The sequence below is a fragment of the Pelobates fuscus genome, chromosome 3 (assembly GCF_036172605.1).
Source record: "Pelobates fuscus isolate aPelFus1 chromosome 3, aPelFus1.pri, whole genome shotgun sequence".
NCBI classification, from domain to species: domain Eukaryota; kingdom Metazoa; phylum Chordata; class Amphibia; order Anura; family Pelobatidae; genus Pelobates; species Pelobates fuscus.
In genome coordinates, this window is record NC_086319.1 from 112194513 (window position 1) to 112220052 (window position 25540).

A 25540-nucleotide genomic window follows, 5' to 3' on the forward strand; every position below is an offset into this window, starting at 1 on the left:
ATATTTTGCAGCTCGTGTAATCAGTAGAGAAATAGGGTATTCTTCAATATAATACAACTGCATGTCTAACATGTCCCCTTTTGTTGCAGTCTTAAATTCTGAGGCGCACGGTACGTAAAAGTCGCCAACACTCTGCTGATTCCATAGCTAAACATCCTCTGCCATCGTTGAGATTTATTGACAATAGTCTGCCTATTCCTCTGGGACGAGCAGTTTGATCTAGCTTTTTGCTTCACATGGATACAATGACATTATTGCCAAAGGAACTTGGGACTCAATTTAATCATAAGAGCTGAAAACGATCAATTAATATAAGATATTTTTTTTTGGCTAATTTTGCTGGATTTAATGCCAACTGAAATTAAATCAGCCAAGCTCGATAAATTGGTCAGCTGCTCAATATAAAACTGCCAATAAATGTGCAACCCCGTTAGTTAAGCCTACGTGGTTAATATGACCTGCATATTAGCGTAAGGGAGGTTTAACACCTACCTTATGCCCCACCTTCCATGCCGTAGGTGGATGTATTGAATGCAAAAATGGATAAAAGGCTCTACAATCTCAAAATATAACCCAGTGCAGCTAAAAAGACCTCAGTATACAATCGCGTCAATCACTATATTGACCTAGACCTATGAGTGAATGAAGTGCATCTATAGTTCAGAGCCAATCTTTAAAATGGCTCTGTAAATTGTGTTCCAATTTTATTCATGATTTTACCTTGTTGTTTATAAATATATTACACAGGGTATATACATAATTGTTTTTACTACAAAAAAGACCGATCTGTGAATATATATTTTGAAAAGGTAAATACTGTCTAAGTTTGCGCTATCGCCTTTTGCATATCTGGCAGGTGGATGTATGTCTAAGAAACAGTAGGCAGCCATTAGCTCCTCACAATAATGAAACAAAATGTAAATACAATATACTGGGAAGCTATTGCTAAATATATATATATATATATATATATATATATATATATATATATATATTTTTATTTTTTTTTAAAACACTGCGGGATGTGGCTCATGGGTGCCCATGTCTACAATACCTTACCATGGACATTGGGATGGGGCTAAAAATTAAATAATGGAGGGTGGAGCGTGGCTACCTCCCATGCCTATACCCGTAGCCACCGGGTGGGCTATTAAATAATAAAAAGTGGGGGCACACCATAGTGTCCCCACCAGCACACACCAATAACCGGGCGGGGTGGGGGGTGGGGGGTAATCTAATTAAATGTGGGGAACCTTTTGTTCCTTTCTAGCGCCCACCCTGGCTGGAAATTATATATATTTATGTATGAACAGTAGGGCATTTATATGAAACTTGAAAGGCTTATTTAGCTGCTTTTTATATTCTAATATATGTATAACTGATGTTATTACTTATCTGTTTAAGAATAACATTCTCCTTATGCATTTTAGGGAGTTGAGCTGCCTTAAAATTACCATATATTTACTTATTATGAGTCTTTAAGTCATTACTTTATTCTGTGTGGGCACAGCGAGACTGCAAAGAAAAAAAACTCATCACTTACTTTAATCTTTATTATTAATGGTTTTGGAAACAAAATATATTCCAATTGCATTGGTTTGCTTTTTTAGGACTTCCTTTTCATGGTAATTTAATCAATAACTATTGGAAATATGAAGTATGGAATTTCCCTTTAGACTGACTTTTTATTTTTAGTTTCAGGTTCTGACTTACAAACTTACTGTCTGATTAGAATCATTTATCAGCACTGCCGATCAGCAGCAGCTTTACAGTTCTATGTGCATCATAGCTTGCTAAAAATATAATTTTACCACATATTTAGCATTTTTTATAATATAGCTTTTTTAAAACATTTTTTGTTGCCTGTTTTCATCTTGCCTCTTTTTTTCTTCTTTCCTTAAAAAAAGAAGCTGAGTAACCTAAGCTGTTCCTTTCCATTTAGGTGCAATTTCAAAAGTAGGTGTAACCGTTTTGAACATAAAAGATCATGAAAATGCTGTCTTTTTCCTCTGGAAAAACCCTGGTGGTTTTGTTTTTGTAAATGATAAGTACTTTGTGTGTAAAATCTAATTTCATGGAATAATAGTTCACAGAAAAGAATTACGTTTTGTTCATTCCTGTAAGCAAATCTAGAATAGAAAAAAAGAGAGAGCGAGAAAGACTGACTCACGGCAAGTGTCAAATTTAACAACTTTCTACTTACTAGGAAAGAACTTTTCAGTATTTACTCTCGAGGAATCCGAAAGCTATAAGGGGGAGAGGGGGGGATTAACGTAGTTTTGTTACAGAAGAACAAGCTTTTTTTTTCTCAATTAAAAAATATAGTAATAAAGTTAGCAAGGAGTGAATAGATATACACCCTGTTCCAAATTATTATGCAAATGATTATTTTCTAATTTACCTAAATAATTGATGTGAATAACAGTCAGCATAATTCTCATGCTATAAACTATTAAGAGTACAATTCAAATTTTATTGAACAAACCTCCTAATGATAACAGTATTTTTTTAAACATAATAATTTACCCAATGCACTGTTCCAAATTATTACGCACAGTAAGTTTCAAAACACTTTATAGTTTGTAAAGAACTGAAAATTGTAATTTGTTGTGTTTGCAGCATATTTACTGAAATCAAAAGCTATTTCAATCAAACTTATAACTGCATTTTAACTTTTTAAACATTTTAACGGGTCACGTCACATTTTAACATAGGACCCCTTATTTGATAGCAGCTTCACAAGTCTTGCATCCATTGAACTTGTGAGTTTTTGGACAGTTGCTGCTTGAATTTGTTTGCAAGATGTCAGAATAGCCTCTCAGAGCAGCTGTTTGGATGTAAACTGCCTCCCACCCTCATAGATCTTTTGCTTGAGGATGCTCCAAAGGTTCTCAATAGGATTGAGGCCACACCATGACTTTCTCTCCTTTTATCCCCATAGCAGCCATTGATGCAGAGGTATTCTTTTCAGCATGAGATGGTGCATTGTCATGCATGAAGATGATTTTATTACGGAAAGCATAGTTCTTCCTTCTGTACCAGGGAAGAAAGTGATCAGTCAGAAACTCCACATACTTTGACAGGTCATCTTTACACCACCTTCGGGGACCCTAAAGGGTCCGACCAGCTCTCTTCCCATGATTCCAGCCCAAAACATGACTCCACCACAGCCTTGCTGACGTCGAAGCCTTGTTGGTACAGGGTGGCCGTCCACCAACCATCCACTACTCCATCCATCTGGACCATCCAGGGTTGCACGGCACTCATCAGTGAACAGGACTGTTTGAAAATTAGTCTTCATGTATTTTTTTGCCCAATGCAGCCGTTTCTGCTTGTGAGCATTGGTTAGTGGTGGCCAAATAGAAGGTTTATGCACAGTTGCAAGACTCTGGAGGACTCTACACCTTGATGTCCGTGGGACTCCAGAGGCACCAGCAGCTTCAAATATCTGTTTGTTGCTATGTAATGGTATTTTAGCAGCTGCTCTCTTGATCCGATGCATGGATCTGGCAGAAATCTTCCTCAATGTGCCTTTATCTGCACGGACCCGTCTGTGCTCTGAATCAGCCACAATACCTTGTCCAAGGCATTGAACTATTTCACTCTTTTCAGCAGCAGAGAGATCCTATTTCTTTCCCATATTGCATGAAAATGGTGCTCTGCTTAATAATGTGGAACACCCTCCTTTAGTAGTTTTTCCTCAAATTGGGCTCACCTGGCATCTAATTATCACAGGTGTCCGGGATTGTTTTCAGTGATCAAAAGAGCCCTAAGACACAATGCCACCCATGATTTAAACTGAAAAACTAAATATTTAATCTTTGTGACACTTAAATAGAATTTTCATAATAATTTGGAACAGTGTGTGTGTGTGTGTATATATATATAATAATTATATAATAATTTGGAACAGTGTGTGTGTGTGTGTGTGTGTGTGTGTGTGTGTGTATATATATATATATATAAACTGAAGAAAATTATAAACGCAACACTTTTGGTTTGAACTCAAAAATCTATGACACAAAAGACCTATTTCTTTCAAATATTGTTCATAAATCTGTGTAAGTGAGCACTTCTCCTTTGCCGAGATAATCCATACACCTCACAGGTGTGGCATATCAAGATGCTGATTAGATCAGCATGATTATTGCACAGGTGTACCTTAGGCTGGCCACAATAAAAGGCCACTCTAAAATGTGCAGTTTTTTTAACACAGATGTCGCAAGTTTTGAGGGAGCATGCAATTGGCATGCTGACTGCTGATGTCCACCAGAGCTGTTGCCTGTGAATTAAATGTTCATTTCTCTACCATAAGCCATCTCCAAAGGCGTTTTAGAGAATTTGGCAGCACATCTAACCGGCCTCACAACCGTAGACCATGTGTAACCACTCCAGCCCAGGACCTCCACAACCAGCATCTTCACCTCCAAGATCGTCTGAGACCAGCCACCCAGACAGCTTCTGCAACAATCTGTTTGTATAACCAAAGAATTTCTGCACAAACTGTCAGAAACCGTCTCAGAGAAGCTAATTTGCATGCTCGTCGTCCCCATCGGGGTCTCAACCTGACTGCAGTTCATCGTCGTAACCAACTTGAGTGGGCAAATGCTCACATTCGATGGTGTCTGGCACTTTGGAGAGGTGTTCTCACGGATTAATCCTGGTTTTCACTGTACAGGGCAGATGGCAGACAGCGTGTATGGCGTTGTGTGGGTGAGCGGTTTGCTGAAGTCAACATTGTGTATGGGCAGGCGTATGTTATGAACAACGAACACAGGTGCATTTTATTCATGGCAATTTGAATGCACAGAGATACCGTGACAAGATCCTGATGCCTATTGTTGTGCCATTCATCCACGACCATCACCTCATGTTGCAGCATGATAATGCACGGTCCCTTGTTGCAAGGATCTGTACACCATTCCTGACAGCTGAAAACATCCCAGTTCTTGCATGGCCAGCATACTCACCGGACGTATCACCCATTGAGCATGTTTGGGATGCTCTAGATTGGCGTATACGACAGCGTGTTCCAGGTCCTGCCAATATCCAGCAACTTCGCAAAGCCATTAAAGAGGAGTGGACCAACATTCCACAGGCCACAATCAACCACCTGATCAACTCTATGCGAAGGAGACGTGTTGCACTGCGTGAGGCAAATGGTGGTCACACCAGATACTGACTGGTTTGCGGACCTCCCCGAATCCCCCCAATATAGTAAAACTGCACATATTAGAGTGGCCTTTTATTGTGCAAGAATCATGCTGTCTAATCAGCATTTTGACATGCCACACCTGTGAGGTGGATGGATTATCTCGGCAAATGGAAAGTGCTCACTAACACAGATTTAGACAAATTTGTGAACAATATTTGAGAGAAATAGACCTTTTGTGTACAAAAAAAGTCTTAGATCTTTGTGATCATCTTATGAAAAATGGGGGCAAAAGCAAGTGTTATAATTTTAAGTTCAAGTATAATTTTGTTCAGTGTGTGTGTATATATAGTGAATACAATGTTAAACAAAAATCTGCACACTAGTCAAGCCATAACACTTGCTTTTCCCACAGAAATCATAAATTTGCAGTTATGTTACTACCGCAGTGGATTCTGGATGGGCATATGCAAATTAGTTTAACAAATAATCACATTTTTGCCTAATTCCATTTTAAACATGGATTCCTTTGAGTCTGTGTTTGCTGTATACAACAGCTTTGAAACACAATTTAGGAAAAGATGCAAAGCCAGTGAACCACTCATGGACCGCTGTTTCATTGTTATGCAAATCATCAGCATGAGGTTGGTTACTGGTTTGCTATTGAGGCTTGATAGTGCTTGGATAGAAGTCTGTGGATAGTTAATACAATGTTAAACAAAAATCTGCACACCACAAATTTGCAGTGATGTTACTACCGCAACGGATTCTGGGTGGGCATATGCAAATTAGTTTAACAAATTATGCAAAAATATGATTCACATGCGGATACACACACATAGGTGCAAACACTGACATACATACAGAAAAAGAAACACAAAATCACACAAAGACACAGAGAAAAACACTGACACACATGCAGATGCACAGATACATACACTGACACATGCTGATACATCACACACATACAATACTAACACACATGCAGATACACACACAGATACAAACACTAGATACATACAGATGTAGACCCAAAAACACACACACACACACAGGTCAAAATTTTAGCCACTCTCCAGTTTCAAACATTTTGGGAGGGTGGATTCTGCTGGCTGGGACTGTTGGGAGTTAGGGGTGTGCTCATCTCCCATTCCACCCCGCGCGCCACTGGGTCTGAGTGAGCTGGCAGGAAGTGCCTGGCTCTCACTTCCTCCTAACATTCCCTGCAGAGGAGAAGGGGCCCGGTTGTGCTTTTGAAGTGCCACAGCACACGACCTGGTAGCACATGTCCATTGGTTGGCACTATGTTCATGAGCCCCTCACTCTGCGGTTTCCAGCCTGTGCAGTGCGACTGCACCATTACTGAATTTTTTTATTCTGCGTACTCTGGGGGAACTGGATTCTACTTCTCTGGGTACGCTAACCACAGGTTTTGAACCACTGATATCCTGGATATAGGGCCTCCTGATTACCTGGTGATATGAGAAGGATCTATATTTTGCTTCTGCTTGCACTGTGTTTGCAGAAGCAGTATTTGTAGCAGACTCTATTCCCCTATGTTCGGTTGTCTGTACCCCCTTGTTCGGTGCCCAAATGACTGGTTTGTGGTTCCTTGTTATGCCTCAGTGAACACCGACCTCCCCTGGCTGTTAACCACAAATTAACGACCTGACTCCTTCGCTTGAGTGCTTTCTCTGGTTGGCTGCCATTCGTATAACCGAACGCACGTGGTCCAGTGCATGGGGGCCATTTTGTCTCCCGAATGCAGGCAGCATTACTTGGTTGTCGAATGCCTAGAACTGTTTTCGTCCCCGCGAACCCGGGCAAAGATGGTACCACTGCCCGTTCAACTTCCCGACCATCTAGACATGGGGTCCTCACACTACGGCCAGAAGGCATTGTCCGGTCCACCAGGGTCCTGAACCGGCCCCTGCATTTAAGGCCACCCGATGAGCCCTATGTCTTTAGGGGCCTGGTCAGAGCCCCTTTAAAAAAAAATGGCAGCCGCATGTAGTGCTGGGAGGGAGTGACGGACGGTAACTTCCACCCTGCTCCCTCAGCGTGGGAGAGGAGAGAGACAGGCCATGAGAACGGGAGAGCCACGTCGGCTCCCATCAGCCGCAGCCACCCTCCTGCAAAAAAATAAAATATAGCTGTATGTGTCTGTCTGTATGTATGCATGTATCTTTATGTATATGTGTGTATGTAAGTATCTGTATGTATGTATGTTATTATGTATGTATGTATCTGTATGTATGTCAGTATGTGTTTGTGTGTGTGTGTGTGTGTGTGTGTGTATGTATCTATGTGTGTATGTATGTATCTGTATGTATGTGTTTGCATGTCTGTGTGTGTGTATGTCAGTATGTATTTCAAAATGTGTGTATGTATTTCAAAATGTGTGTGTGTGTGTGTATGTATATTGGTATATGTCTGTATATTTCTATGTGTCTATTTCAGTATGTATAGGAATTCGTAAAAAAAAAAAATCTAACTATAGTGCGGCCCCCAACAATGTCCGAGGGACAGTGAACTGGCCCCCTGTTTAAAAAGTTTGAGGACCCCTAATCTAGACGAACAACGTCCGGGACATATGATCTACTGAACAGGGGGAGCACGTGCTCCGTAACAGCCAGGTGAGCGTTCGTCTGTGTTCGCACAGGAACCCCTGGTCAAAACTTTATCCGAACATAACTTTTGTTCTACCGAACCGATCTAAGTGCTTTTTGGATATGGTGTGCACTCAGATCGGGGCTATTCAGGAATATGATTTGTGGGATTCCTGGAGTCCTGTCATGTATTTTTTGGGTATATATTTATGTTAAAAATGTATGAAAGTTTCTGTATTTGAGAGATAATTGAATTATCTCTCAAACACAAAGGCTCTTGGGAAAGAAACCCTTGTGTTTTTTTATCTGGAAACCCCATGCTATGGGCAATGCATAAAAGCCGTGTGTGGCAGAATAAAGTCAGTTGTACCCCCAGAACTGTGTGTCGTCCAGCTGCTGGGGAGGAGGTAGGCTATTTACTTGGCATTTTTTTGTTCCTGGTTCTACTCTTGGTGATCCAGCGAAGTAAAGTCCCTGCCAGGACTAGGCCTCCGCTACAGTATTTACCTGTAATCTCTAAATGCATTTTTTTAAAAAGGTAAAAGAAAAATCATTGAATTCAAGCAGGGGATAGTTTTTTAAAGGAACGCTACAAGCATCACGATCTGGTAGTGTTTTCAATAAGTATAATTTTTTCTATATCTAGAACATTAAAAAATGACTATATCTCTGTTTGCTGACTTACATAAAATTAATTTGAACCCCTCCAGGTAGGTTCATACTTAGGTTGGCATAACACCATTTTTTTCCTTTTTCATCCTATTAATGTGTGTGAATATATCTATATGTACACACACACACACACACACATTAATGAGCAGTGTACTTTTAGCTGTAGCGTTTGTGCAGAACTCTGCAGTTAACCATACGGTTTGTATAGACTCATAGGCTATATTAGTCTATAATTAATAATAAATAAATAAATAAATATATATATATATATATATATACACACACACACACACACACACACACACACACACACACACATATACCTCTACTGCACTGTACAAAAGGAAATAAGACAAACCTTTAATTCTAACAAAACATGTATGACATACTGGAACAGGGCCCTGCACAAATAAGCTTACAATCTAAAGGCATGAGAAGCAATTGCACAAAAGTGGGTGATGGAATAAAGAGATTTTAATGTACTATGTAATGGGGTGTTTGGAAGCAGGAAGCACAGTATGTGGGGACAGCAGAGGAAGGTTTTTGGGATCAGGAGTTTAAGGGAGATCTGGAAGGCCTCTCTAAAGAAGTGTGTTTTTACGGTTTTATTGAAGGACTGCAGAAACCGTGAGAGTTGGATACCCTATCAGAGGGCATTACCCCTGCTCCTCCTTCATGGCACTTCCTGTGTGAAAGGCTCTTAGTGGGCAGATGGAATGTGATCACTTCCTGTACACCCTGGAGGAGCGGGCAGCACAGCAACCTCTAGCAACCTCTAGCAGTTTCTGTAGCCCTGCTATCAAACATATGAGGCTGGCTTGACTACAGAGGCCACTGGGAAATCTGGCCCTGACTGCTGCTGCTATAGATGTTTCTATGCATGGATATTGCATTGATTCTGCCTTCTTCACAGTAAGCTGTAAAGGAGTGCTCTTACCCAACAGCTACATGTTGACACCTACTTGGTCAGGCAAGGTTACGTCTACGAGGAAAGTACTTTTAGCTGTAGCGTTTGTGCAGATCTCTGCAGTTAACAATACAATTGCAGAGAATCGGTTACATTAGACCTCATCGCACTATTAACTATGCAGGGAGTATAGGTTGCTATAATAACTGGAGTATTATTTTTAAGATGAGATTTATTATAATAATGCATGTTAAAAATATGCTGGAATCGTCTGGGTTTTTAATAATAAATCAAGGTTTTGGGTTAGTTAATGCGCCAGTTCATATCAGACCTTATTATGGCAGGTTTGGTTCTTGAAATCAGACGGTAGTGAGGATGGTTTTACAGTTTAATTTTCACCCTAAATAGTTTCTTCTAATGTGCTGTATTTGAGGCATTGAAAAAAAAATCTTCTCTTTTAAAAGGTCAGTATTACCTGTTGGAAACACTAGATGGCACTTTAACATCTGGTATACTTAACCTTGAAAACAATAAGACATATTACTTACTATTGTGCCTGCAAAAGAGATGATGTTTATACTGCGTAATCATCCAGTACTTGGAAAGAATAATGTTTTGACCTGATGCTGAACATGTACAGATAATAATATAAAGACATTAAACCAGTGCTTGACAAATTTTCTTGAAAGCTAGTAGCCAGCTTAAAAAAGTTAGGAGCCAGATTTTTCAATGTCAAAATTACAATTCTTAAAGGGACACTATAGTCGTCAGAACAACTACAGCTTAATGTAGTTGTTCTGAAGTCTATATACTGTACCTGCACGCTTTTCAATGTAAACACTGACTTCTCAGACTATAGGCATGGTTTACATTGCTACCTGGTTACACCTCTAGCGACAGTCACTCAGACGGCCTCTAGAAGTGCTTCCCCGGTCAGTGCTGCACAATAGGGATGCATTGCTTCAATGGAGCTCTCCCAGTATGAGTTTATTGCGCAGCAGGGAGTTTTGCTGCGCATGCGCACTAGTCTCATTGTTTTTCCATGAGGAAGCATTGGATTGACTGAGATTATTAAGATTGATGGAGGTGGAGCCAGCCGCGGCATCACCAGCACAGGGTGGGGAAAAGGGTGAGTAGAAACACCTTTCCCACGTGAATGGAGGGGGGCAGGTCACCTAAAACATACACACTCACTGACAGACAGAAACACTGATTTGATGTACACACTTACTGACAGACACACACACTGTGAGACTCACACTCACTTACAAATCATTACTGCTTTCCTATGAGGAAAAATCTGACGCTGCAGGTGCTCCTGCAGAGCGTGAGTACGTCCAGCGTCAGATACCGGACCAAAATTCAGTTTCAAACCAGGAAGCAGGGATAAGGGACATGGAACATTGCACCCAGACCACTTCATTGAGTTGAAGTGGTGTAGGTGCCTACAGTGTCTCTTTAAACATATTTTATATAAGTAAATGAGGTGGTAGCCCAACAATGGTACAAATGCAATCAAATGCGTTCAGATAAGGGGGTAACCCTGGGGACGTAGTAATAGAAAAGATAGAGAGAACAATCTGTCCCAAATATGTAATGAGTAGAAAATCTATAAAATACTTTATTTGTCAAACTAAAAAACACTTGCACACTTACCACAACCACCACATGTGTGGTTATATTGTGGCAGTGTACAGGTAAAGGACTCCGGGAAGTCAGTTTCCCATGATGAGCCGCAGTCCGGCAAAACGCGTGTCAGGGCTCTAAACTCTCGGTCCTCCTTTGGTGTTACTCCGATACGCTATGCGACTTTGCATCTGGCTACCTATCTTGGTCACTCAACATCCAGGCGCACCACAGGACCGGCTCACAGACTGCTATATTGGACACGTTAGCCAGTTAGTCTGCCTAATAGCTAGAGACAGGTGCCCTTGAAGGCACAGACTAGTGCATGTGTACCTCACACTCACAGGACCATCTGTGACGCTTTATTATTATTTAGCAGATACAGTCCGTTACAATTTCTTCTACATATAGGTGCCCTCGAAGGCACAGACTAGTCATTTCTCTTTCTGGCACTCTACTACAAATATGCTCTATAATTGTGTATCCATTCTAGTAGGTTAAGTTTCTGATATTTTACTGCTTATTATAGCTATATGCTGCTGCTAGAGAAATTCTAGTTAACTTTTCATATTCTTTAAACCGAACATAGCCCAGTGGATACACTTTTTTGCTAATACGCTCAGACTTACGACATTTGCAACCTGGTTGAGATTAATAGGTAATTTTATGTTTCTTCATTCAGATATTATATCAGTTATTAAATCACAGAGATTACCTCATCTATAGTAGATACTCACCATAGAGAAAGTGCATATACTCTACTCTGCCCGATCTATCGCAGCTTGGTCGTTTACCCCAGCAACATATTCTCCTGTCACTGTGTACCACATACTGAGGATTAGAGCACGGCACTGCGCCGATGATATTCATACGGCACCTACCGTTCCGAGCATCTGTGAATTAGATTTCGTTACATTAGATCGATACATTTGTATCAGTCTTCAGATCAATGTATCATTATTCAGACAGATACTGTATTTTCTTATACTCTTCGTTGTGTATCATATACATAACCCTATACATAGGACACCATACAGCTATTATTTCTGGGGTGCATTTCTTTACTTCAGAGTTGTGTCCCTACTCAGACTTGTTGTCCGTGTATATTTTGTTTTGTTCACTCCCCTCCCACTGTATATTATGTATATTATCCTCCCTTAGTTTAATTAGTCCTTTACCTGTACACTGCCACAATATAACCACACATGTGGCGGTTGTGGTAAGTGTGCAAGTGTTTTTTAGTTTGACAATTAAAGTATTTTATAGATTTTCTACTCCTTACATATTTGGGACAGATTGTTATATCTATCTTTTCTATATATTTTATAAGGCATACCATTCATTACTAGTTTTGAGGTTATCAATCTTGCTGCAATAAAAAACAACATACAAAATGCAAATAAATAAATAAACGAGTACACTTTTCACAATCTACATGGTGAACAGCTTGGAAGTCATATGTATTTTGAAATATACATTATGCTTTCACACTTAATAACAACTTAACTTACCCAAAACACAACATTTAGGATTCTTGACCTATGTTTCTCATTGAAAATTAGGTTAAAGGACCACTCTAGGCACCCAGACGACTTCAGCTTAATGAAGTGGTCTGGGTGCCAGGTACCTCTAGGATTAACCCTTTTTTTTATAAACATAGCAGTTTCAGAGAAACTGCTATGTTTATAATGAGGGTTAATCCAGCCTCCAAATCCTCTAGTGGCTGTCTCATTGACAGCCGCTAGAGGCGCTTGCGTGCTTCTCACTGTGAAAATCACAGTGAGAGCACGCAAGCGTCCATAGGAAAGCATTGTAAATGCTTTCCTATGCGACCGGCTGAATGCGAGCGCGGCTCCTGCCGCGCATGCGCATTCAGCCGATGACGTCGCGATCAAGATGGAGAGGAGGAGGAAAGCTCCCCGCCCGGCGCTGGAAAAGAGGTAAGTTTAACCCCTTCCTCTCTCCAGAGCCCGGCGGGAGGGGGTCCCTGAGGGTGGGGGCACCCTCAGGGTACTCTAGTGCCAGGAAAACGAGTATGTTTTCCTGGCACTAGAGTGGTCCTTTAAACCTTATTATTAGTGTTACTATGTACCAGTTTTGCTTATAGACTGAAACATCCAATATTCTTACAGTAAATGTTTTCTCAGAAAGTATCAGAATGGTGATATTGAGATCATCTCAATGTTAATGGTTCATCAGCAATCATTAATGTGTCGAAAATTATCATACAATTGATTTACTTCTAAATATTTAGTTTCACACTTCATGTTTTTCCTTTACAAATGTTCTGTTTTAATTTACATTGCCTGTTTACCTTTTTATTTAGAGCAATAATGAAATTTCATAGCATGAAAATGGAGGAAATAAATAAAATTATTCGTGATCTTTGGCGGAGCACTTACAGAGGCCAAGGTATGTGCAGATTTTTACATTGCTCACTATCTATATATATATATATATATATATATATATATATATATCTATATCTCTTTATTGAACTCTTTTATTTTTAGATATATCCCAAAAAATGTGTATATGTGCACACGCGTGTGTGCATGTGGCTGTCTAGGTGTGTCATTCCTTTCAGGATTGATCAGACTTTTAGTCTGTCTAAAATATTATGGCAACAAAATGAAGTGTGTATTGGAAAAAAATAAATGTTATTTTCGGTTTTAGCCATATAGTTTTATTATGATGTACCCAGTAGCATTTTGTTTTCTTATAATACATACTTCACTTTTTATATTCTCTGCAGCAATGTATGTCCTGTATGTACAAGAGGCCCTTAACCCCTTAAGGACACATGACGTGTGTGACACGTCATGATTCCCTTTTATTCCAGAAGTTTGGTCCTTAAGGGGTTAAAGGTGTTTTAATGCCTTCTTGTTGGAAGAAAGACACCATTAATGCCTGTAATTCAACCAGGCAAGCAAACATTCATACAATTAGTGTTTAAATTGCGTGAATGCTAGGATAACAGAATTGTATCAATAAAAAGTGCTAAGCAACTTTCTAGTAAATGTACAAATTGAATTTCTTTTTTTGATTAATGATATTTGGCAACTGCAAAAACTGGCAACTGCAATCCAATTCCACCTGTATTCAAAGGTGTGGCATCCATCGATGCCACAATAAGTTTGTTGGGACAGGTGGGTGTGCATGCATCCAGTGCAGCAACCAATTTGTTTGGCCAAACTATAAATCTCGGGTACGTATATCATGTGATATATACACTTTATGCCCCTCTCACTGAAAGTGAGCTTTAATATTTACCTGAATCAATTTTATAATTTCATTTTTGCAGATCACTCTGTTTTGTTAGTCTGTATATTCATTATTGTTTATTAAGTTTCCATTGTGAAACAATACTATTTTGGTGTATGGCATGATTGTGTTTTCACTTAGAGATGTAATTGTTATTTTGAATTTGAATTTTTTTAAGTTTTCACTCCGTTATCTATAACGTACACATAGATACATATTGGTAAAGAAAGATCGACGGTCATGCTCCTGCTTGCATGTTTGGCTTTTGCAGATCACCTGTTTGTGTTTATTGTAAGACTCCCTCAGAATACGTGTCTGTGGTCTTTTCATCTGAGAGTGTGCTTGTTCTGTAGTTCCATTCTCTCGTGTTCACCATAACTCAAAACTGTTTGAGAAGTTAATAAAACTCAATAATATAAATACTATTTACACGTCTAATTTTACTATACGTTCAGTAACTATTTTAAATTCCAACTCCTACAAATAAAAACCCGCTGACATTCTGGATATTCTTTCTAACTCAGATATTGAGTATATTGAAATTCGATCAGATGCAGATGAAACAGTAACTGCTGCGGATAAAAGGAGAACATACAACTATAGAGTAGTGATGATAAAAGGAGACACTGCTCTGGATATGCGGGGTCGCTGTAGTGCTGGACAAAAGGTAAATACTGTTCTAATAAAATATTAAACCTGATATAGGTTTACATTCCAATGGGGGATTTAATATTACCACATTGCCATGTGATGTCAGAAGCAGAATCTATACTACCTCTTTCCATACAAATATTCCTACTTTGTGCACATGCTGCATAGGTACACAAATGCAAGTCCATAGCTCACCTATCTGGCTTTCTGTGAGAACTCAAACTACTCTATGAATATTCTGGAGCTTTAGTAAACAATGCGGACGTCACCATTCACAATACTGTGTATAAGGCTGTCAACAGGCTGCTGTTGACTGATTTAGCTATTTCATTTATCAGATCAAAACCACAGGCTGAATTACATTTACCATACAGATCTGCTGGATTGAGACCAGATTGATATGGTTTCTGATTTGATTTGTATTAAAACATATATATCTATAGAATGCACTAATACAGGAGGGACACTAGCATGGATTGTCCATAGATTGATAGAAAGGCAGACATGTACACAACCTAAAGCACTGTTTCCTTGCTGAAATGCTTTGTGTGTGAAACGTGTGTCCTTTTTTTTTTTTTATTACAAAAAGTACAGATTTCAATAGAAATTTGCACTTTTGTAATTTAACTTTGTTAGACCCCCTGGATGTCAATTAGACAACCAGTCATTTTACGTCCTGGTTGTTTAGCTCAGTGGGGCTAAACTTAAAGCGACACTATAGTCCCTAAAACAACTTTGGCTTAAAGGGACACTATAAGGCAACAAAGAAATTCCCCAGGCACGGAGTGTCAAAGCCGCAGGCAGATTTAATGAAACCAGAAGAGCAGCAACGTTTCGACCTACTAAAAGGTATTTTTCAAGCTAACACCCCAAAGCAAATATAAGTGTACATATAGCAAACAGTGCAAAGAAAAAGGTCAAACAATAATACACTTAAGTGAAAGTCATAAACATAAACAATTAACATAATATATAGAAATCATACAAAATGTCTATAAATACAATAATCCATTACTAACCCCTGTGTGCCAAAGGAGGGAGAGACAAAATATAATATAAATTTAAAAATAAATATATATTTATTTAAAAATAAATATATAACTGTAGAATCTACAGTGAAGAGCGTAAACGCCTCTTGAGGCGCATCGGAATCACTTCAGGTTAGGTGGAACGCAGGAAGACTTCTGAAACGCAAAGGGGACGTCCTTACTACGAAGTGGGACGAGCCAAAAAAAAAAAAATAACTCTAATCTTAAGAATTAAAAAAGCTTTTTGCATGATTTAAATGAACGCGTGCACATGCTCATGAATATGCTCATGAATATGCTATGAATATTGCAAACCTAAAGAGACATCACCCATGCGTCGCCAGGCAATCTGACGAAGAATAGGGCTTACCATAAGCATGTGTAAAGCATAAGGAACACTCAAATGGACAAGTGCAGAAGGAACACTCAAATGGACAAGTGCAGAATAATTATATATCTATATATACACAAGAAAAATAAGTCGCAATAATATTAATAATATAAATGTGTAAGTAACATATATTATAAAGTGAACAAGTGCCACTATACAAATGCAGTGAATGCGTAATATATGCAGTGTATACTAACTTAACAAAGTGCACAAAATGAATAAGTGAAGTGCACGTACTTATATAAAGTGACTAAGTGTTAAGCAATATAGTATGTTAATCAAAGATATTGTACTAAGTGTCATAATATATCTATAAAGTATAATGCAGTTATCATTATATAAATACTGCCGTTCAGCCTTTCCATGCTCTGCATGGGGACACTGAATTTTCTTCATAGAGATGCATTGATTCGATGCATCTCTATAAAGAGGTGCTGATTGGCCAAAACTGCATTTGGCCCTGCCCCTTGTCGATTTTAGCCAATCCAATGCTTTCCCCATGGAAAAGTTTTGGGTTGGCTAAAAATCGGCAATTCTGATGATGTAACCAAGTGGCAGAGCTAGCACTGACAGAGCTAGCGCTGGAAACAAGGTGAGTTTTATTACATTTTAAGGGGATATGGTGGGGGGGGGGGGGGGGGGTACGTCACCTAAATGATGGGTATAGCACTATAGGGTCAGAAATACATGTTTGTGTTTCTGACCCTATAGTGTTCCTTTAATTAAGCAGTTTTGGTGTACTGCTCCTGCAGTCTCACTGCTCAATTCTCAATTCTCTGCCATTTAGGAGTTAGATAACTTTTGCTTCTGTTTATACTGCTCTAGCCACAGCTCCCCTGGCTGTGACTCACACAGTCTGCATGAAAACAAAATGGTTTCAATTTCAAATGTTAACTTGCTTTAGTTTTAATCTCCTGCTTTATATATTGAACTTGAATCATGTAGTGGGTGCTCATGCCAGATCTCGCAAGCTATAAACTGTGCAGGGGATATGAAATTCTAAATTAAACAGAATTTGCAATAAAGGAATTGTAAGCATTCGATCTCACTTTTTAGAGTGTTTGGGAAAGCTGTACATGTTAAATGCAGGGAGGAGTGACTGGGCTGCATAAACAAAGTGATTTAACTCCTAAATGGCAGAGAATTGAGCAATGAGACTGCAGGGGCATGATCTATACACCAAAACTGCTTCATTAAGCTCAAGTTGTTTTGGTGCCTATAGTGTCCCCTTTAAGAGGCAGACAGTTGCCCATAGCGACTACCTTTCAGCTGTATTGATAGGCCTGTGATTGGACAGCCACAGAATGTCTGTACTGTGTTAGAATAGGAGGGATAGCAAACTCAACAGACATGACAACTAAAGCTTTTGAAAACAGTTTTTAGATATACCTTCAGGGAAATAAAGTGATAATTGTTGAGAATAAATATTGAGAATAAATATTGTATTTCGCATTTAAGGCCAAAATAGCAGAAATGGGAAAGTTAGCAATATTTCCAGGTCAGATATTTAGATCTGAAATGTGAAAATCACTTTTAGTCTATTTGATTTCACAATCATTCTCACTTTTGTAAATAGCCCTGTTTAATATCATAGACAAATAGTACGTATTGAGATATTTGCATCAAATACCTATATGGAATTCAGTTTAAATTACTAATTGTCCCATCGCAGCTTCTAAGCGTGCAGGGAATTCTGGGGACATGATGCCTGGCATGATAAACATTTTAATAAAAGGATGCACATGACGATGACTCCTGGTTAGAATAACAAATGTAACAGTCACCAACAAAAAAGTATCGGTTCCTCTTGAAACATGTTTGAATTTACCTTAGGAGTATAAAGTAACATGATTTTTTTTTTTTTTTTTTTTAGAAAGAAGGTAGGCCTGTCACTTACTTTACTGGATCACTGTACTAACCAGCCAGCCCTAACACAACATATTTAGGAATATGACATTGTTTTGGTATCATTACACAGAGAGGTGCCTTGTCTGGAAGTGTTCTAATGTAATGTTGTCACACACAGGTTTTGGCTTCCCTCATAATCCGCTTGGCATTGGCTGAGACATTTTGCCTGAATTGTGGCATATTAGCCCTTGATGAACCAACCACCAATTTGGATCGTGAAAATATAGAATCTCTTGCACATGCTCTCGTAGAGTAAGTAAATAAACCATTTTTTTTGGTGAATATTTTGTCAATCTAGCTCTTTACACAATCTAACTAAAGAGTTATAGGGCATCTTCAAACCTTCTAAATGCCTGACTAAGAAAGGGGGGGGAGGGGGGAGGGGGGGGAGGCTGCTGTCATGGACTGAATTCTACAATTATTCTACACCATTTATTTATTCCATATATTTTATGCAAGTTTAAATGTCCTGACCGCCTCAGAAAGCACTTCCCTGGGGCAAATGGAAAAATGGAAGTAAACTCAGGACAGGATGCAGTATTTGGAAAATGGCATGTGATGAGAGCTTTTTGTTAATGTAAAGTAGTCTGTAACTAATAACTATAAAATTGTTGTAATGGTGATTCACACCATATTTGACCTGCTATCAACCACTAGGGAATATTTTTCTCATTAAAAAACATTAATCATAATTGTTGTCTGGAAATAATCCTTCAGATAACATGCAGATGGATATTGCTTAAAAATGCCTAAATGCTAATTTCCTGGAATACTGAGCACCTGAATCACTAATATTTTTGTCAAAATATATTGTTATCTAACCTAATATGTCATGCTTGTTCAGTGGTCATTATAACTTAAAAGATCACTATAGGGTCAGGAACAGAAACATGTATTCCTGAACCTATAGTGAAAACCTACCATTTATGTGGATTGTCCCCTTAGCTCCCTCAGAATGGGTTAAAACTTACCTTATTTTCAGCGCTCCACGGGTCTGCCGGCACTGGCCCCGCCCCCTTGGTGACATCATCAAAAGTGCAGATTTTTAGCCCATCCAATGCTTTCCCATGGGGAAAGCATTGGATTGGCTAAAATTGGCAAGGGGTTTTGGCCAATCAGCACCTCCTCATAGAGATGCGTTGAATCAATGCATTTCTATGAGAAAAATTTAGCGTCTCTATGCAGAGCGTGGGGACACTGAACGGCACTGCTGCCTACTGTGCAGCTCTGAGCCAGGCAATCTGAGGAGTGGCCACTTGGATGTGTCCCTAGGGGCGATGTAAACACTGCCTTTTCTTTGAAAAGGCAGTGTTTACATGAAAATGCCTGAAGGGAGCTATTACACTCACCAGAACAACTACATTAAGCTGTAGTTGTTATGGTGACTATAGTGTACCTTTAACAAAAAAAATATTAGACTATTTCTGACTGTGAAACTGATATGAAGAACTGACTCTAAAAAAAATAAAAAAATTTACAAAATTAAAATTCTCACTTTAGTAAATAACTGAATTTCAAAGTGAATTTTAAATTTAAGGCCAAAATAGAAAATTCACAAATATGCTTTCCATTCAGTTACTCTGCTGTTAACTTTGAAATTTACTATGAATACTCACTTTAGTCAATTCCCCAGTCAGTGTTTTTGGTGTGTTGGTAATCTGCAATATCCTCTGAAAATTCTCACATTTTATCATGAATTGGTTCCTAAGGATTTTGAGTTTTAACGATTGTTGAACATAGAAGCCATGCTGTAACGGCACTTTAAAAAAAAAAACCTATTTTGTTTTCCTTTATTTAGGATTATAAAAAGCCGATCCAGACAGCGCAATTTCCAGCTTCTTGTTATCACGCACGACGAGGACTTTGTAGAGCTCTTGGGGCGTTCCGAATATGTTGAAAACTTCTACCGGATCAAAAAGAATATGGAGCAATGTTCAGAGATTGTAAAATGCAGTGTCAGTTCTTTAGGATCCTATGTTCATTAAACTGGTTCAGGACATCGAGTGAACAATTATCGGAAACATGGCTATCTGTTTGTGTTACGCTTGTTTAAATCTAAAGTTTGAAATACAGATATTTAGTATTTAAGGACGTTTATGTAATTGTTTCCATTTCACTAGACAAAGGTTTTAAGTGGCTTTATATTCATTTCTCACACACACAGTTGATACATTTACAGAATGTATATTTTTTATTTCACTTATCTTAGCAGTTTCGGATTTGTGCATAACATTGTGCAAGCAGTGACCAACATATAATGAACACTTACTAATAATATTTATACACAATATCAGACTGACTGTGTATTAGCTGATGTCATCACACTAACTTAATTTGTCTCAGTTTAGTGCCATAAATTGACTTACTAGCAAACTTTATTGGCACACTGGGCAGAGGTGCTTGGTTCTAAAGACTCAACAATCAAAAATGAGATGTAAAACTCACAACAAAAATACATAATGTTTTCTTATGTAGCAATATAAAATATTACGAAACACATATCATTCTGGAAGTTGGTTTAAGAATTCAGGGATGGACCAATACATCCTAAAGCATTTCATTCTTTGTCAAAGGCTTTAACTTTACTATCAAAAGCTGTATTTCAACTACTAGACACTGTACTATTATATAATCCAATGTAAAGAAACTTGCAATTAAAGTAAATAAACATTTACCCTTTGTTCTGTGTGTTGTGTGATTTTTGATCCCATCCCAAACATGTTTACTCTTGCACTCACTGCAAAAAGGTGCTGCAGAAAACCAGGAGTGTTCCCCTTAATTACACTCACAAAAAATATAGTGTGCAAAAATATATTTGTGTAGTCCTCGGCACACAATATATAATGGCACACGTTCTTAAACAAACTGCCCATGAATTATGTTTACATTTCACATGTAGATAAAGGATACCATAAAAGATAAACTCCCAGTATACATGTGCGTACAATTGCCGAGAACCTGCCACATAATTCCCAGATTTTACTATTAACATGACGTAAAGTCATGATTTTATTAACCCCTTAAGGACCAAACTTCTGGAATAAAAGGGAATCATGACATGTCACACATGTCATGTGTCCTTAAGGGGTTAAAGACACGGAGGCAAGTATTATGCATATCTCTTTCTTTATTACTCTCAGCAGCAAAGATGGAGAAATATAAATATATTAAAATGAAAGAAAAAACTGTATAGGCACACAGGCAACCAACCACATAACAGAGGAAGTGACTATAAAAGGCCTGTGTCTCCCACAATCCCCCTCTTTCTTGCGAACCGAAGACCAGGAAACATGAACCGACATCACACACACCGGTAAGAACAGGAAACAGCAACAAACCGAACTTCAAGCTACAAAAGAGAGAGAAATATGGTAAAATCCAAACTCCAAACTGAAACTTAATCAAATAAATTCGTCAGGAGCAGTCTAGGAACTCAAACCTAGAATATAGAAAAAATTACCATTAGTACCAAACCATGGAAAATTTAAAACTTCTTCAGTAAATATACACAATAAACACAAATAAACAGACTGGATAGCAACATACCTCAAAGTCCAACAGCATCTCATCCCAAAACCAAACACCGGGAGGGTGGGTGGGAATAATACTCGCCTCCGTGTCTTTAATAAAATCATGACTTTACGTCATGTTAATAGTAAAATCTGGGAATTGTATTAAAGACACGGAGGCTCATATTATGCAAGTTTAAAGCTGTGCTACTACTTGAGATGCGATGTGTTCAATAGGGCTGAAATAGAAGTTACGGAAGGTCGACTCCCGAGACCAATCCACCGCTCGCATAGTGTCCTCCAGACGACAGCCGATTGCAGAAACCTCTGAAGCCATAGCACCACGTACCGAATGAGGCGTGAAGATAGAGGTGTCTATTCCCGCCGCAGATAAGAGCCAGTGCATCCAACGTGCCAGAATCGGGGTTGATGCAGGCCGGTAAGGCGAATCGAAAATAAATGAACAATGGATGCAAATCCAACGAATGACGAGACTGCGTAGCCTCCAAACAATCCACTGGACAGAGTGCCGTACTCTCCGAGAATCTAGGGTACACAAACGACTTGGATGCCGATCTAGTCCTCCAGGATATGGAGAAAGAAATACCTTTGGGAGTAAAAACGATGGCGTCCCAATCAAGGGCTCCGACGTCAGACACTCTCATACACGAAATCGAACAGAGTAACATCACAAGCATAGAGGACAAATGCAAAGTGTCCGTCCCTGGTTAGAGTACCAGGATGATAGAAACTGTAAGACCACATCGACGTCCCAGAAGGCAGAGAAAACGAGTCCTAGTTGGTCGAGCGAGGCGAACAACCCTGAGAAGGCGACATACGAAAGGACGTCTGCCGACGGGTGAACCATCCAAACCACCGTGTCCAGCTGAGATAGCTGAGCGAAAAAAGGTTGATAATGCGGTACACCGAACTTGAATCGAACAGGAGCGTAAGGAACTCCAGGGTCAGATGTAGAGGGGCAGATACGGGATCCATGACTGTACCATGCACCAACTAGACCAAGAGTCCCATGAAGTACGGTATGCTGATCTCGTACTTGGAGCCCATGTGTTATCGAGGAGCAGGAGAGTTGCTCACGGAACGTTTGGGACAACCCAAGGTCCCCTGAACAGGGCCACGCAATCAGAGGCAATTGGATCCGCAACATCAGCCCGTGCGGGGTCCCATCCGGTAGCTGGGTGTGCAGGCGGGATGCGAACTGGTCCATCTCGAACCGTCCCCATAACACGTCTAGAGAGTGAAAACCCGAAACGTTCAAATGTCAAAACTATCGCCAATTGAGCCAACCTTTTGGATTTGGTACCTTCTAGGTAAATCATACAACGAAACTGTCGATACGTTATCCATCTTGAGGAGAACGCAGCAAGTCGCCCGACCTGGGGTAAGGCTGCGCATCACGAAGGCTCCAGTCAAGAGGTCCAGACAGTTGATGAGTAAGGACCTCTCTACCTCTGACCATCTGCCTCCTGTGGAAGCGTTGCCACAACGAGCCCCCCAGCCATTTAAGCTGGCATCGGACCCTAATGACATGTCTGGAATGGAACTGAATATGGCACTTCCGTTCCAAGCCTCCATGTGCGCCAACCACCATATCAGGTTGCCCCTGGATCGCACGTCCAGTCGTATCCCGGATTCGTAAGAATGACCTGATCGGAGGTGTGATCCTCTGAGCCGTAGGAGGGCCCGATAATGTAACGGACCCAGAAAAAACGCCTGAATGGAGGCTGCGAGTAGACCGATAATCCTTGCCAACTGGTTGATGGACAACTCCGACACCCGAAGAGCTCGTCAAAGCCCCTCCTGGATGGTCCACATCTCGGATTCCGGTAGATAAGGAAGTTGTCGAATGGAATCCACCGTGAAACCTAAGAGTGCTATTGATTGAGCTGGGTCAGGATTGACTTGTCTCAGTCGATCACGAATCCCAGGTTCCGGAGCAGATTGAGCGTCCATTCCTCATGGATCCTTAGCTGATCCCTAGACTGGGACATGATCGGAAAGTCGTCCAGGTAAATAATCAGGCGCACGCCACACGTACGAAGAGAAGCCACCACCGGTTTCATGATCTTGGTGAAGCACCAAGGAGCGGAGGGGAGACCGAACGGTAGGTATGTAAAACGCCACCGCCGCTCGTGCCAGGTGAGGTGGAGGTTGTCTCTGTGTTCCATCGCGATGGGTACAGTAAAACACGCGTCCGTCAGATCTAGCATGGCCAGCCAATCCGAAGTACGGAGGAGGTCTCTGAGGCAATGTATGCCCTGCATCCGAAAAATGCTGGTATCGGAGGAAACGCATTCAGGGGACGGAGAATTATCACCGGACGCACATCTCCCCCTTTCTCTGATACTAGGAAGAGGCTGCTTGTAAAGCCCAGGGCGGCAAACGGCAATTCCTCTATGGCGCCTAGACAACAAACCTCAGATTTTCGCGGAAATCATCCCGTCCTGTCCCGAAGGAAGGGACAACTCTCTGGGGACAGAAAATCGGACAGGCAGAGATAGAAACTCGGGGTGATAACCCTTTATTGACTGAACCATGCGCTTCATATCGCCTTGGGCTTCACCGATGTCCGCTAAAGGAATAAACGTAGGTCCCCAGGTCCATCACGAAGGTAGTACCAAATAACATCCCATCGCCGGATGAGCTCGGTTTCGCCACCGGCATGGCAGCCGATTCGGGGTTGATTTTTAGCAAAATCGCTTCACACCTCCCCATCGACATAGCGGAATTCGTATCCCCCAGAAGACAAATAGCCCACTGGACCCATCCTATGGCCACATCAACATCCAGGGCCGAGTCGCCAGCCGTAGCGGCATCCAGAAGTTCATACAGTTTCAACAAAGAGTCCAGGGTACCTAAATCTTATCTTGGCATCCCTTTAGCGAGCAGACCAGGCCCCTCTACGGTTTCCAGCCCGACTTATTTAACAATCGTGCGACCTGGGGGTCAATATTTTGCGGCCCTCTACGGAAATGGGGGGGGGGTGCATGCGCCGTGCAACATATTGGGTGAAATGCCCTGGGGGTTCCCCTTCAACTGATTGTCGGTGACATATGTCATCTGGATCGAACAGCGTTTTTTTTTATCATCCCCAGAGGGGCCATGTAGAGGACCCCGTGTAGCGGGAGAGGTCCCAGCATGGGGCTATACCTGTATGGGGTAGATCCTAACCCGAATCACAAGAGTCGTGCACTATCACGTCTGAGTCAGGCTCCGCACCCCGGTCGGTATCCGACCCTTCTGTAAGGGCTCTAGCCCGTTTCCACAGTCTAACCTTTTTAGCCCGGCCAGGGGCTCCTTTGCGCGTGGGAGGCGCGCCTTCTGTGATCGCCTCAAGCGTGTCTATCATGGCAGGTAAAACCTGCATCAAGGAGTGGGAGTCTACGTGCTTAGCCGCAGCCTTCGCCTTATGTGCTGCAGGCATGGCAAGGGCAGGCGGGGGAATCCCGTCACCTAGGAAGGTGGGGGCTGCCAGGGAGGGCAAAAGCATAGCTTGAAAGGATTGGGAAAAACGATGAAGACACCGTTCCCATGGCAGAGGCAAAGGCCTTCCTCAAGGATGACGCCATAGTGGCGTCTAGTAGGGCCTGAAACTCTTGGGAGGCCACATTACCCCCAGAATTATCCTGGGTAAAGGCCTCTTGAAGGCCCTCCGGCCCCTCATCCCTATCCTGCATATAAGCAGAAAAAGTATACTCACAAAAACAATATAAAAATCTCTGAACTAAGTTGATTAGGAAAGCAACAGGGTTGAGTAACCCATAGGAGAAATAACAAAAAAGCACAATATATACATTACATC

The 25540-nt window shown here is 40.6% G+C and overlaps 1 protein-coding gene across 1 annotated transcript in view; it reads left to right on the forward strand.

The window, feature by feature from the left end:
- RAD50 (RAD50 double strand break repair protein) overlaps positions 1-20702 on the forward strand; it is a 114496-nt gene extending 93794 nt beyond the window's left edge. Inside the window, exons 23-26 of the mRNA XM_063447420.1 lie at positions 13293-13378; positions 14755-14897; positions 18327-18460; positions 20007-20702. Coding sequence (XP_063303490.1) covers positions 13293-13378; positions 14755-14897; positions 18327-18460; positions 20007-20193 — 550 coding nt within the window. The 3' untranslated portion in view covers positions 20194-20702. The remainder of the gene's footprint in view (positions 1-13292; positions 13379-14754; positions 14898-18326; positions 18461-20006) is intronic.
- Positions 20703-25540: the final 4838 nt, after the last annotated feature.